The sequence below is a fragment of the Ursus arctos genome, unplaced genomic scaffold (genome assembly GCF_023065955.2).
Source record: "Ursus arctos isolate Adak ecotype North America unplaced genomic scaffold, UrsArc2.0 scaffold_2, whole genome shotgun sequence".
Classification (NCBI taxonomy): domain Eukaryota; kingdom Metazoa; phylum Chordata; class Mammalia; order Carnivora; family Ursidae; genus Ursus; species Ursus arctos.
This window is the reverse complement of record NW_026622874.1, coordinates 61,395,217-61,407,733: the sequence shown is the minus strand read 5'-3', so window position 1 is coordinate 61,407,733 and position 12,517 is coordinate 61,395,217. Positions and strand designations below refer to the sequence as shown.

Here is a 12,517-nt window from a genome sequence, read left to right as displayed (position 1 = left end):
GCTCAGCCCCCTTGGCACGGGCTGCTCTCACTCGAGCCTGGACCGGTGCAGTAGCCTCCTGAGGTCGGCCTGCCTCCAGAGTCTCCCTAAGCCCAGGCCCTTCTCTGACCTACAGCCGAGGGAAACTTTCTAAATAAGACACAACTCTCATCTCTTCGGCCCGCTGCTTAAAATTCCTCAGTGGTGCCCCAAGCCCTTAATGCAGTGTCCAAAATCTTTCATTTGACTTTGAAACTCCTTGGAAGAGCTAGTCCTGACTTTCCTTCTCAACTGCATTCTCAGCCTGTGAGCCGGCTCTCGACAGTCGGGTCCGCACATTCTCACCTCCAGGCCATGCCCACGCTGCACCCCTGCCTGGAACATTCTCCTCCCCACCACAGGCCCCATCTTCATGCTTCTAATTGTCCTTGAATCTCCAGCTCAGACCTCCGCACCTTCCAGAGATCCTCACTGATGCCCTCCCCACAAGGCTGGGTTGAGTCCCCTCCTGCGGGTCCCTTAGCCCCTAAGCTCCCCTTACCACCCCTCGTATCACATTATAACTGGCCCTTTGCTTTTCTAGCTCCTCCGTGGAGGGCAAAAACTCTCCTGTCTTGCTGATGCTATATCCTCAGCACCCAGCAGATACCTTACCCTAAATGGGAGCTCAGGAACTACTTGACGGGCGCTGGGGTCGTGATCTCAGGGTCCTGGGATCGAGTCCCGTGTCAGGTTCCCCGCTCAGCCTCTCCCTCTGCCCCTCCCCCTGCTCATGCTTGTGCTCTCTCTAATAAATAAATAAAATCTTTAAAAGAAGAGAAACATTTGTTGAAATAATTAAAAAACAAACACAAACTACGGATGAAACTCGTAGCACAGTGACCAGCAGAAAGTAATGAATCTCACCCTCCCCACCACTAGGGCCCAGCCCACACTGAGCCACACTTTCTGGCTTCTCTCGTGGACGCACGATTCAGAACTCAGGGTCTGCCAGGGGCGGGGTGAAATGGCGAGACAGCTCCAGTGTCTGAGTTGTTTGTGCTATCCTCACACCCCCACCCCGTGATGTCGATCTGGCCCTACCCGGTCCGTGGTTCTCACCTGACTCAGGCCTCTTTGCCCACCCACCCCCACCCACTCCAGGATGGAAGGGAACAGCCCCTCGCCCCCCACTGAAAGCTGACTGCTGACCACAGAGCAAGGGGCTGCTCCTTTTTCTGGAGGAGCCCCCCAGCCCCCAGCCAGCAGCCCCATTCCCCGAGCTGATCAGGGGAGCGGATCCCTGAGATACGCAGCCTCAGCTCCCCACGACGTCATCACCGGCCTCCACTGCAGAAATGACCCAGGGCTGCACCACGGGAGGGAGGTTAGCAAGTGATCCTCCCCAAGAGCCCTGTTTGCATTTCTCCGAAGGCCCAGAGCCCTGGCTTCCTGAATGATCGGGGCTCAGTTCCTGTCTGTGTTTTATCTCCCCTGCAGGACTATGTGCTCTTTGAGCAAAGAGATCATGTATTAATAATCTTCATCTCCCCCATAAGGCCTGACATAGAGAACCCCAATAAGTGTTGAGTGAACAAACACCTGAATTTAAAAAATGGGTGTGTGTATACTCATTCCCAAGCAGAATTGCCCATTTTCCACCTTAAGAAGATGGGATCTGTCCTATTATTGAAAACATTCCTCTTGATCCTTAAGAGACGCCAGAGGCTAATAACCCTCAGAGTCCAGAAGGTCGTTTTTCCTTGTCTAGCCTCAATTTCTCTAGATGCAACTTCAGTGCATTTTCTTTTACTCCACCTCGATGGCCACTGGGACTAAAACTCATTTCTTTGCATGGAGACAGTTACTAACTTACTCTTCTCAACAAATTTAATCCCAGACCCTTCATAGTTCCCTCCCTAGGGCCCTATTGCCCAGCCCTTTTCCCTGTTCTGCTGCGACCTAGGCCTTTTGCCAAGCTCTCCAAGGCCTCCCCCAGCTGTAAAGGCAGGAATGGGACATATTGTTCTCCACGGAGCCATGTGCAAACTCATAGATGCTTACATTCTGCCTACGCACATGGGACGCACACCTCTCTGCGCCCATAATCCCGGCTCCTTGGCAAACAGGCTCCTAGGCGGCCTCCACACGCTGTCAGATTCCTCTGCTCCAACCTGTGCCCCTGATCCCTAGCCCTGCGAATTCTCACACACCTGGACACACACACACGCACGGGCAGGGACCACACAGACCTCTGCGTTTCCCCCAAGGGTGAGCCAAGCTAGACTGAGCACCAGCGGCCCTCTTCCTCTTCTTCCTCAGCCCCCCCCACCTCCCCCTGCCTCTCCCTGCCTCTCCCTGCCTTCCCACTCCAATTCTTCCCATTGGGCCACAAGGAGCCGAACCTACTTTCTCTCCACCTCCGCAGTGATTTTGCACTTCAAGGCTGAAGGCAAGGAGTAAATGAACCGAAGCTGGCTCCTACCTCTTCCTGCCCTACTCCCATGTCTTCCCCCAAATCCTCAGTGTGCCTTCCGTTTGCCCAGAGCACACACGGCTCTCCATCCCCTCCCCAACCCCACTTCTGGCGGTCTGGAGCCCTGGAGTCTCAGCTTTTCATCTGCTGAAAATGAACAATGGGGGAGCATTGGAAGGAAGGTGACAGATGGCTCGCTGAGACCCTGGTCTGCGGGGCACCGTGTCACTGGGCCAGGGGATTCAAGAACAGGAGAGTGGGCTGATATTCATCCATTTGTTCAACAAATATTTATCCAGCATCTACAACGTGCCAGGCACCCCTCCGCATCAACAAAACCAACACACACCTGCCCTTAAAGAGTGTACATTCTGTGGGTGGAGACTGCAAATAAATAAAATACAATGCAGGTCAGGTGGTGATAGAGAAAGCAGGGGAGGAGGATGGGGAGCAGGCCGAGGGTGGAATGTGCAATGTTAAGTAGGCTGGCCAGGGAAGGCCTTCCTTGGAAGGTAACCTTTGCACAGACTTGAAAGACAAGCGGTGGTGAGACCTGGAGGGGACAGGGGTCCTGGCGGCAGAGACAGTCCTGTGGGTGGGGTGTCAGGACACACCAGTGTAGGGAGCCATAGAGAACCAGTGCCACACAGAGGAGCTCCTGCCCAACCCCCCAGGGCTGGGGGGGTGAGGCCAGGAGATGAAAGAGGCCGGATTTGGCACAAAACTGTGGCCTCTGATGGGACAGAACACTAAGCAGATTTTGAGGTGTCAGTACAGGCCATTTCCAGAAGGAATTTGCTGGAGCCGTGGCCGGGTGGATTGAGGGGAGCCATGGAGATTGCTCACAGAGCCTGTGGGGGGTGGCGGTCATGGCCAGAAGGGAGACGCACCCCCTAACCAAGCGTTTCTCCATACTGGTGGATGTTTGCCTTGAAGAGCAAGTTCCTCCCAGGTGGGCAATCCGGCTGCTGCCTGAACCATCTCTGAGCGTGGTCAGGTCCGCCATGCCGCAGGGCATCAACTCTCTCCCCGCGAGACATCCACGCAAACCCTGCTGCATCCCACATGTCCCTTTCTGGAGTACTTGCTGGGCCAGGAAACATGCTTGCTGCACAGGTCTGGCAAAATCCTTCCAGCTACAGGAGCAAGGAGCCAGGATCTCTAGTTTTCGGACGAAGAGCACCCACCGCCCCACATCCCTTCCATTCCCCTGTTCCTCCACAGCCCTACCCCTTGCTGAGCCTTGAACTGCATGGGACCACAGCCAGGTTGACCTGGCCTCAAATCCACGTCCCTCCCTTTACTCTTTCTGTGGCTGGGGGATGCCCTGAGACCCGGTGTGCTCATGTGGGGCCAAGATGGGGGAAAGAACACAGTGGACTACTGTGGGAATCCACTGGGGGAAGCCAGGGGGTCTCAGCCTAGGCTCTGGGACAAGCTGAATGTCTCAGAAAGTTGTGAGGCTCGAGGCCAATAATCTGTAGCTATAAATAGTTAAGTCAGGGAAGGATGCAAATGGTTCGGTGTTTTAGTTAACAATTAGCGAATTCAAGGTTTTCTCTGCAATGACATCACCCTCCCTTCCTCCATCCAGCAGGCCTTCCCAGCCAGAGATAAAGGGGCGGAGTGAATGACAGCTAATCCCTGGGAGTTTGCAGAGACGCAGCGGCCAGGCCTATCTTATCTGTGCCTCAGCCAAAGGGAGTGTGGCACACAAGCGAATTCCATCCCGCCCACAGGGTCACTTCAGGGTCCCCCAGGGTCATGGCTGAGCCTTCCAGCTGACCTTCCACAGCCCAGGCACGGGGCCTAGCACACAGTAGGTGCTCCTTGGCAGAGGGGGCCACAGTGAGGCAGTGGGAGAAGAGAGAATTAAAGCTCTCTGGTTAGCAACCAGGTCATAATCTGTCACCCTCAGGCCCAATGCTGGGGCTCTGCCCTCCTAAGGAAGCATGCACTGAAGTAGAAAGGGGGTAGGGGGAACTTGGTGTCGGGGGCTGACCCAGAGTCTGTCCAATTCTCCCTAGGAAGTCCCCGGGTCTGATGGGGAGGCCATGGGGTCAAGGTGACACCTAGGAATTGGCAACGAGGGGTGGAACATTCATGTCTCGGTCAGGGCGAGCTCCAGACAGCCTGACCCCAAAATTGGTTTTCTTGGTACAAGGCCACCCACCCAGAAGGGAAGTTCTCTGCTCTGCGCTCCCAAGTGCATGGGATCCATCAACAGGGCCTCCTCCCTCCAGCCACCAGGACTAAGTCCCTCCTGCTCACTCACAGCCCGGCAATTCCTCCCCACCACCTGCCACCCTTGCCCCTGGCTCCCCCCCCCCCCCCCCCCCCCGCCCAAGCTGGTCTGGCCAACTCCAACAGAGGCCACCTTGCCCCAGGCTGGCCTGAGGGGCCTCCCACGCAGAGACCTGCCAGGACTCAGGGCAGTGCCAGCAGCCAGCCCCACCCTCCTGCAGTGGAGAAGGAGCTGTTCTGGCTGGGAGAGGGGCCCAAGCGGGAGCACCAGGTGGGATGCCCCATTTCTAGGCTGGTGTGTGGACACTGCCCACATTTCCTGCATTACAGCTCCTGGCCCAAGGGCAGCTGCAAGGCCCCATCCTCAACCCAAACTCCCCTCCCTTAAACCTAGGGAGGAAGAGACGGGGAAGGAAATCGGGGAAGGAAATCAGAAGATGGGGGAGAGGACTGCAGCCTTTCATCTCAAAGCCGCCCCCACCCCCGCCACCGTACCAGTCACGGTACTGCCCCCCCCACATTCCTCCCTTCCCAGTGGAGGGCTCATGGCCCCAGACACAGCCAGAGACCATTCAAAAAAGACAGATATTTATTGAAATCAGCAAACTCAGGTTTTTCGAGCCCCAGCCCATGGTGGGCAGCCCTCCCTCCCTATCCCCTCACCCCCACCCCTTAGCCACAGCAAGGGGGATGGAAAATGGGAAGCCAAGAGGGCCCCTGCCAGGGGCAGGCTGCCTCGATGTGTGGTGAGCGCAGCCCAGCTGTGGCTGGGGTGGCAGCCACCACAGGCCTCTCCCTATAAATTAAGTCCCTGCAGCCACAGCTGGGGGGAGGCCTATTGCAGAAGGCAGTGTCCCTGACCCCCGGCCAAGGAATGGATTGAAAGAAAGCCCAGGAGGAAAGAAGCCACAGGGAAAAAGAAGAGGTATGGGGGTGAGGGGTGGCAAGGCCCCCAGATTTTGGTCCCAGGAGAAAAGAAGCCAGCTGGTCCAGTTTTGGTGGGTTTAAAGAAGGGAATGTATTAGTAAGCACAGGGGGAGAGCCTGCCATTGGGCACCCCCCAAGGAGGCAGCGAGGCCAGGCCCCCACCCTGGCCGAGGGGAGTCTGAGAGCCCCAGGGGCTCTCAGGGAATGTCACTGCTAAAATATATATATATATATTAACCATTCATGGGCGGGTGGGCACAGGGCTGGGGCGGGATCAGAGGATCTGGCGGGGCATCCCGTAACCGGTCATGCCGGCCTGGGACGCCCCGCGGTTGGTGCCCATCTGCAAGCCGATGACGTTCTTGCCCTCTTGCAGCTGGTCATCTGAGAAGTTCCGGGGGTTCTCCTTGGACTTCCTGCGGGGAAAGGGAGCACCGGTGAGGAAGGGGTTGGAGGCTGCCCCAGTACGTGTCTCCCTGGACGGGGCAAGGCTTTGTCGGGGACTCGGTGCCAGTGTCGCTCTGCCCTTGAGAGCCTCGAGCTCTCTGAAGCCAAGTCCTTGTGTCTCAAAAGGGACAGTCCCTTCCCATCCCAGAAGAGTTGCAAGGACTCAGGGAGACGACAGACGGGAAAGTGCTTTTTGCAGGACCATTTGCTAGGGACAGGGACAAGGACAGCTCGGGCCGCCCCCAATACTCACTTAGGAAACCAGTTGGGATCCCCAGAGAAAAGCCCATCGTCCCGGGCTACCGCCAGCCCACCCAGGTTCATCAGCGTCCGCTGCACACAGGCCATGTTCTTTCCTGGGAAGGGGGAGGGGGTGTGTTGGCCTCAGCGGCGCTGGGGTCCTGGGGGCCAGGGTTCCACCTCTACCACTTAGGTCAGCGAGCCTGGCTTCCTAATCCCCTTTGTCCCCATACTCTCCTCCACCCCAACCCCCCCCCTGGCCCATTCCTCCATGAAACACACACACACACACAGACCTCTCTGTCCTCAGGGTGCCAGAAACCCACCCCTTCTCCCTGGGCAAGATGGCCCGGCCCGGTCTCTGGTCTTCTGCGTGATGGTACCCTGGCCCTGACCCACCTTCCCAGAGGTCCACAGTCTGGAAGATGTCAGTGGTGTTGATGCCATAGCGCTCGGCCGCCTGCAGGAACTGAGAGATCTGCTCCATCTGCTTGAAGGCCATAGTGGAGGCCTGGATCTTCTTCACTGGGGCCTGTCCCTCAGGGTACAGCCCGTTGATGAGCTCACACAGCACCTGGGTGAGGACAGCAGGGGTGCAGAGGTGAGGCCACGCTGGCTCCGGAGACAGGGAGTCCCTGAGGTTCCTGTCCTACCTGAAGGCAGCTCCCACGCCAGCCGGGGTGAGCCCTGGGCTCCTTCCTGCCCGAGCCCAGAGTGTTTGCTGTGCCAGCATCACTGCCCGGAACACACCCTCCCGTGGTTCTGTCATTGGAGCTTTCTTCCTTGATTCCCCCAGGGCCTCCCCTTTCACTCTGTACGTCCTCTGTGAGATACCCAGGCGCCCCCCCCCAGCCCCCCGGGCCCCCCGCTGCTCCTGGCACTTCCAATCAGAAGGGCTCAGCTCTCACCGTGCCATCCTTAAGCCAGTTCTGGAAGTTCTCGCGCCCAGGCTGGGGCCGGCCCACATCCCTGCGGCACTGGGTGGTGATCCACCGGATCAGGATCTGCTCCAGGTCCGCGTCGTACTGTTTCTCGATCTTCTGCTGCACCTCCCGGCTCAGGCCGTAGGCAGGTCCCCTGTTGGCCATTCCCAAGGGCAGTGGTGGCAGTGGGGCGCTGGGGAGAGGACACGACCGGGCCCGCAGTCAGTACTCTGCAGCCTGCTGGGACACACCCCATATCCCCAGGGTGGGCTCCGGAGGCGAGAACCACTGTCAAATGAGGGGACTCTCGCCCTGACTCCAGAGCATGGGCGGAAAACACACTGCTCAGAGCTCTGGGGTTAAGGGTCCAGGCAGGTCATCTCTGGGTTCCCCCACCCCTATGACAGTCAGACTGTTTATTGAGTCCTGCCATTAGACTTCATTTGAACGGCCCCACTACTAGAATGAAATAGAAAACCCAATGGAATAGAATATGGGGTAAGTGAGGGCAAGTCTGGGAGTTCAGCCCCTCATTTGGGGTGGTCAGCTTTAGCAAAGGCAAACTGGTCATTCTAACCCCAGCCCTGGGAAGGAGGAGGATTTGGGGAGAGGAGGAAGACATGCCTAGGGAAACTTCTTCCAGGAGCTGGAGACACACCCACCCTCACAGTTAGCCTGTGGGTTTAACTGAGCACCGACTGTGTGTGCTGGGGCCTGTGGAAGAGACAGAATTCTTGGTCCTAGAATGCCAACAGAGAGACAAATAGAGCACCCAGGAAAGGGTAAGGCTTGTATGTGGTGAACACTGTGCAAATCTGCAGTCAGACCCTGCATCATAGGAACGTAAGAAGAGTATGGGCAGAAGCAGCCTGGAAGGCTTCCTGGAAGAGTCGGTCTGAGTAGGCTCTTAAAAGATTTCAGCAGACAAAAGGAACTTCCCCTGAGAAAACAGGCAATCAAAACCAATCCTACCTCCCCTTCTAGAAGCTATGGTGGGCAGAGTAATGGCCACCCAAAGGTGTCTCCGTCCTAACCCCCAGAGCCTGTGAATGCTACGTGGCAAAAAAGGCTTTGCAGATGGCACTGCATGAAGGGTCCTGACACGGACAGCTATGCTCGATCATCCAGGAGGGCCCAGTGTCCTCACAGCAAGGGGCTTTATATACAAGTAGGTGCTTTACCAGTGAGGGAGGGAGGCAGGCAAGTCAGAGCAGGAGAAGCAAGAAGAAAGCAGAGTCAGGGGAGAGCCAGGCCGGTGCTTCCAGGGGCTAGAAAAGGCAAGGAAAGGGGTTCTCCCCTAAACTCCCCAAGAAGGAACGCAGCCCTGCTGACACTTTGATTTTAACCTGAGGTCTCTACAACCGCACCATGTGAAATGTGTGTGGCTTTAAGTCACTAAATTCATACTAATTTGTTACAGCAGGAATAGGGAACTAACCCAGGAGTGTGGGTGGTATTTTTAGGGAAACTTTGGAGGGGAGGGAGAGTTGGGGAAACACACAGGAGGGTTTAACTTCGTTTCAGAACGTGCGTTGGGAAGAACTGGGTGGTTTCCGGACCGCCTGCCCAGGGGCAGTCTGTCCCCACCTCCTACCTCTCTGCCCTCACTGAGCAAGTCCCAGGAATGCTACCGTGCCAGGGGGGAGCCAGGACCACAGAAGGGGACAGGACTTCACTCCCTGTCCCCATCCCCTCTGCGAATGAGCTTCCCTTTCCACTGTGACATCCAGCTAGCTGTCTGCTGCTCACACAGGGAGATCCCCCAGAACAGGCACCTGTGTGCAAGGACAGGAAAAGGAGACACTCCTACTCCCCACATCTGGCTCCCGGCCAGGTCGGACTGAAGGGGTGAAGTCACTCTGGCTCCCTGTCTCCCACACACCCCAGGTTCGACAGTCCTGCCACCCCGTCCCTGGGCCTCGGGGCTCAGGAGAGGAGCCAGGCACAGGGGCAGAGCTGCCTCCAACCCCTCCTGCTCTCAGCCTTTGGGTCTCAGGCCAGTCCCCTCCCCCCCACTCCAACATGGCTGCTCCTTTCTACTCCAGCTTATCCAGCAGCACATTTCCGGCAGAGATCCTCCCCATAAATCAGTTATTTTTATACCTCATTAAGAGCAACCCACCCTCATTTCCCCCGGCCTGAAGGATAGCCCAGATAAATGTCGGTCTGGGCCCTGACCCATACCCCCAGGCGCACACACTCTCAGCCGGGGGAGGGCAAGCAGAGAGCAGCGAGGCCTGAGGAGCAAGGGGGACAAGATGCCCTCCTCCCAGCAGCCCCGGCCCCAGCAGCTCAGCGACCACTCGCTCTGTTTCAGCCTGGGGCCCCAGGGGCTTGGCTGGGAGACCTGGAGGGCAAGGGGGGAGGCCGGGGACTCTATTTCAGCCCAGGGTCCCTGACACACAGGGGCATGGCTGGGAGACCTGGAGGGGAAAAGGGGAGGCCAGGGCTGTAGCCACCAGTAAGCCCCCTTTTCAATGTCCAGACCTCTCTTCTGGGAGTAGCTTCACTAGGGTTCCCTGGGCCTCAGGGCTGTGTCTCCTTGAAGCCAAGTGGCCTGAGGCCAAGGGATCACAATGGCCCTGGGAGAAAAAGGGCAGAAGAATCATTAACCCAGGCACCAAGGTTAGTAGGGGGAGAGCAGGCCTGAAGCCCTACCCTTCCAGCATCCCCCTACAGGGGCAGCACAGACTTGGCCTTCCAGCCCCACCTCTGGGCTCCAGGAGGATGCTGAGGGCCCCTCCCCCACTCTGGAGCCTGGACACAGCTGGCCGTGTCACAGCCTCCAGCCGCAGTGTCTCCACTTGGGGGCCACTGCCCTGGAGCCTGGAGGTGCCAGAGCTGTGGGACAGAGCTCCGGGAAGGGGCGGCCCAGCCTGCCTGCCTGCAGCTGTTTCTCCTCCCCGCCCCCTTGGGCAGGCGCAAGCTGACGGGCCCCGGCTGGTGTGCTGGAGATGGGGTGGCCCACCCTAGTGACACCCAGGGGACCTTCCGCAGCCCTCCCTCAAAGGAAGGGCAGACAGCCCGGTGCCTGCTGGGGTGGGGAGCAGTGTAGGAGATGCCCAGGGCTGGGGATCCAAAGAGAAGACAACAGCTGAACCACTTGCGGGGGGCCCCACCGGGTGTAACCTAAACCAGAGCTGCCTGCAGCTGTGGGAACAGCCCTCACCCCCACCCACAAGATTACAACGGTCTGGGAAGGGGGAGGGGCTCCACCCAGACCTGGGCAGGACGCTCACCTCACCCCACCCCACGCAGATGCCAAGGGCAAGGGTCCCGGGCTGGGATGTCTCCCCGGGGAAGACAAAGAGACTCTCCATTCATTGTGCACACACGTCGCAGGGGAACTTCCCAAGTCAGAATGGGGCTTAGGGCTATTCTGAAGGGGCCAGATGGGGCGCCACCGCCCCCAAAGTGAAGCGCAGAGGGAGCAGGCAGAGGCGAGGGTGGGGGACACCTGTGGCCGAGGAGCCACCCGGGGGCTGCCCCTCACCATCAAGTCGGTGAGCAGAAGAGAAAGCCGAAGCTGCACAAACAGGAAGCCGCAAGACTTGCGGGAGGAGGGGTGAGGTGGGGCCGTTGCCATGGCTTCTGTGTACCAAACACAGGAACCCGGCAGGGTGGGGGCACCGGGCAGAAACACGCACTCAACACACATGCAGTGGTGAGGAGGCTCCGCGCGACGGGGGCCAGAGGCGGCCTCCGCGGAAAAGCCCCCCCCCCCCCACGGCAGTTCCCGGGTGCAGGCAGGTGCGAGAGATCCCTGCGGGGGGCAGCGGCGGAGGCTGGCCAGGGCGTTTGGGGGCGTGGGAGTTACAGGTTTGGGGGTAGAGAAGCGGACTCAAGGAGCAGTTCAGGAGCAGAAATGCTCTGGGAAAGGAGGGTCTGTTCGCAGTGAGAGAGCCCGCTCCCTGAAAATCCCGGAGAGACAAGGGCTGGAGCGAAGGAAGGATTCGAGGCCAATCCAGGGGGCAGAAGAGGGCTGGGGCGCTGGAGGGGGGCTGCAGTCGGACAAAGACTAGCGGTCGCCTCCCGCAGGGCAGGGCCCCGACGCCCCACCCCACCCTGGCCTCCCCTGCAGTGGTAGGTCTCCCCGCGGGACGAGGCAGGAGAACTCGGGAGGGGCGCCGGAGCGGGGGAGCTGTCCCTCCGTCTGACGCTCTGGAGTCAGCACTCGGGAGAGCCCAGCCAAGCCACAGGGCTCCCCGTAGCCGGGACCCCCGCCCCACCCACCCTCACGCCCGACGCGCTCCTTTCTGCTCCCAGATGCCAGGCTGCCCCAGAAGTCCCCGGGCACGCGCTCCAGGAGGCTCCAGAGGACCCGCAGGGCCGCGAAGGCGGCCGTCCACTTCCGGTCCTGCAGGTCCGACCCCGCCGCCCCGCCTCGCCACACCCTGGGCCGTTACAGCCGGATGAGTCACCCACCGCCCGCCGCTGGGGTGACGCAGTGGTCTGGGCAGCCCGCCCGGCCGCCCGCCCGCAGCCCCCGCCGGCTTTCCCAGCAGCAGGGGGCGCGGGGTGGGGGGCCCCGGCGGGAGCGGGGGCAGGAGCGCCCGCAAGCAGCCGCCTCCCCCCACGCCGCCCGCCAGCGCGGGCTGCGGCCCCCGGAGCCCGAGATTGGGGGACTGTGCTCCCCGGCCCGCGACCCCGACTCGCCAGCAGGACGGCCGACGGGAAGAGGAATGGAAAGGGCGGCCTCGGGGCCGCGGAGCGCGGGCACCTCCCGCACGTGCTCCTGGAACCGGGAAGCGAGGGTCGCAGGGAAGCTCCGGCGCGCCCGCCCTCTGGGCGTGCCAGCCAAGCCCCGACGCCCGCCGCTCCTCTCCCCCGAGGGCCGGATCCCCACCGCTCCGGACGCACGCCCTGTGCATGCACCCGCAACCTCGGCTGACCTCATCGCCCAGCAATGCCGGGTCGGGGCTTGGGGACAGGACCCTGACAGCACACGGCTGGCAGAGCGGTCGTCGGACCCTCGCCGCAGCCCCGGGAGCGAGTCGCCAACGCGGGCCTCCAGCTTTCCGGGGGCGCGCCCCCCGCCCTTTCCCTGCTCACCGTTGGCTGGCCGGCGCGGTACACTCCTGGCAGGGGCGGCGGGCCGAGTGGCGCGCCCGGCCCGGGCCGGGGGGTTTTCAGCGGCTCCCGCCTCGGACGGGGCGGACCCGGGGCGGGGCGAGCGCCCAGAGGCTTTAAAGGCGCCACAGCGCGAGAGCCGAGGGCAGAGCTTCGCGGAGGGGAGCGGTGGGTGGGAACCTGGGCGAGGATCTGGGGAGTCCGGGCCTACGCGGGCCACAGCAGTGGTCGC

General features: G+C 60.2%; 1 protein-coding gene across 3 annotated transcripts; it reads right to left on the bottom strand.

The window, feature by feature from the left end:
* Window positions 1-5,249: 5,249 nt before the first annotated feature.
* TAGLN2 (transgelin 2) lies at window positions 5,250-12,370 on the bottom strand. 3 transcript variants are annotated; one of them, XM_044379834.3, is made up of 6 exons: window positions 12,268-12,311; window positions 7,840-7,929; window positions 7,201-7,408; window positions 6,692-6,866; window positions 6,306-6,408; window positions 5,250-6,021 (listed from the first exon to the last, which is right to left on the bottom strand). In XM_044379834.3, exons 3-6 carry the CDS (start codon window positions 7,378-7,380, stop codon window positions 5,880-5,882), a joined length of 600 nt encoding a protein of 199 aa, XP_044235769.1. In that variant the 5' UTR covers window positions 7,381-7,408; window positions 7,840-7,929; window positions 12,268-12,311; the 3' UTR covers window positions 5,250-5,879. The 3 variants fall into 3 exon arrangements, with proteins under 3 accessions (XP_044235769.1, XP_048081294.1, XP_026343217.1); XM_048225337.1 differs by lacking the exon at window positions 12,268-12,311 and adding an exon at window positions 11,449-11,583; XM_026487432.4 differs by lacking the exon at window positions 7,840-7,929 and having other exon boundaries at window positions 12,268-12,370.
* Window positions 12,371-12,517: the final 147 nt, after the last annotated feature.

What these genes read in the sequence shown, in the direction of transcription:
- TAGLN2 (XM_026487432.4), bottom strand. Translation starts at nt 7,380, where the DNA reads ATGGCCAACAGGGGACCTGCCTACGGCCTGAGCCGGGAGGTGCAGCAG. An exon ending in ACTGGCTTAAGGATGGCACG is followed by an intron (nt 6,867 to 7,200) that starts GTGAGAGCTGAG and finishes GTCCTCACCCAG; the next exon opens with GTGCTGTGTGAGCTCATCAA. An exon ending in GACTGTGGACCTCTGGGAAG is followed by an intron (nt 6,409 to 6,691) that starts GTGGGTCAGGGC and finishes CCCCCTTCCCAG; the next exon opens with GAAAGAACATGGCCTGTGTG.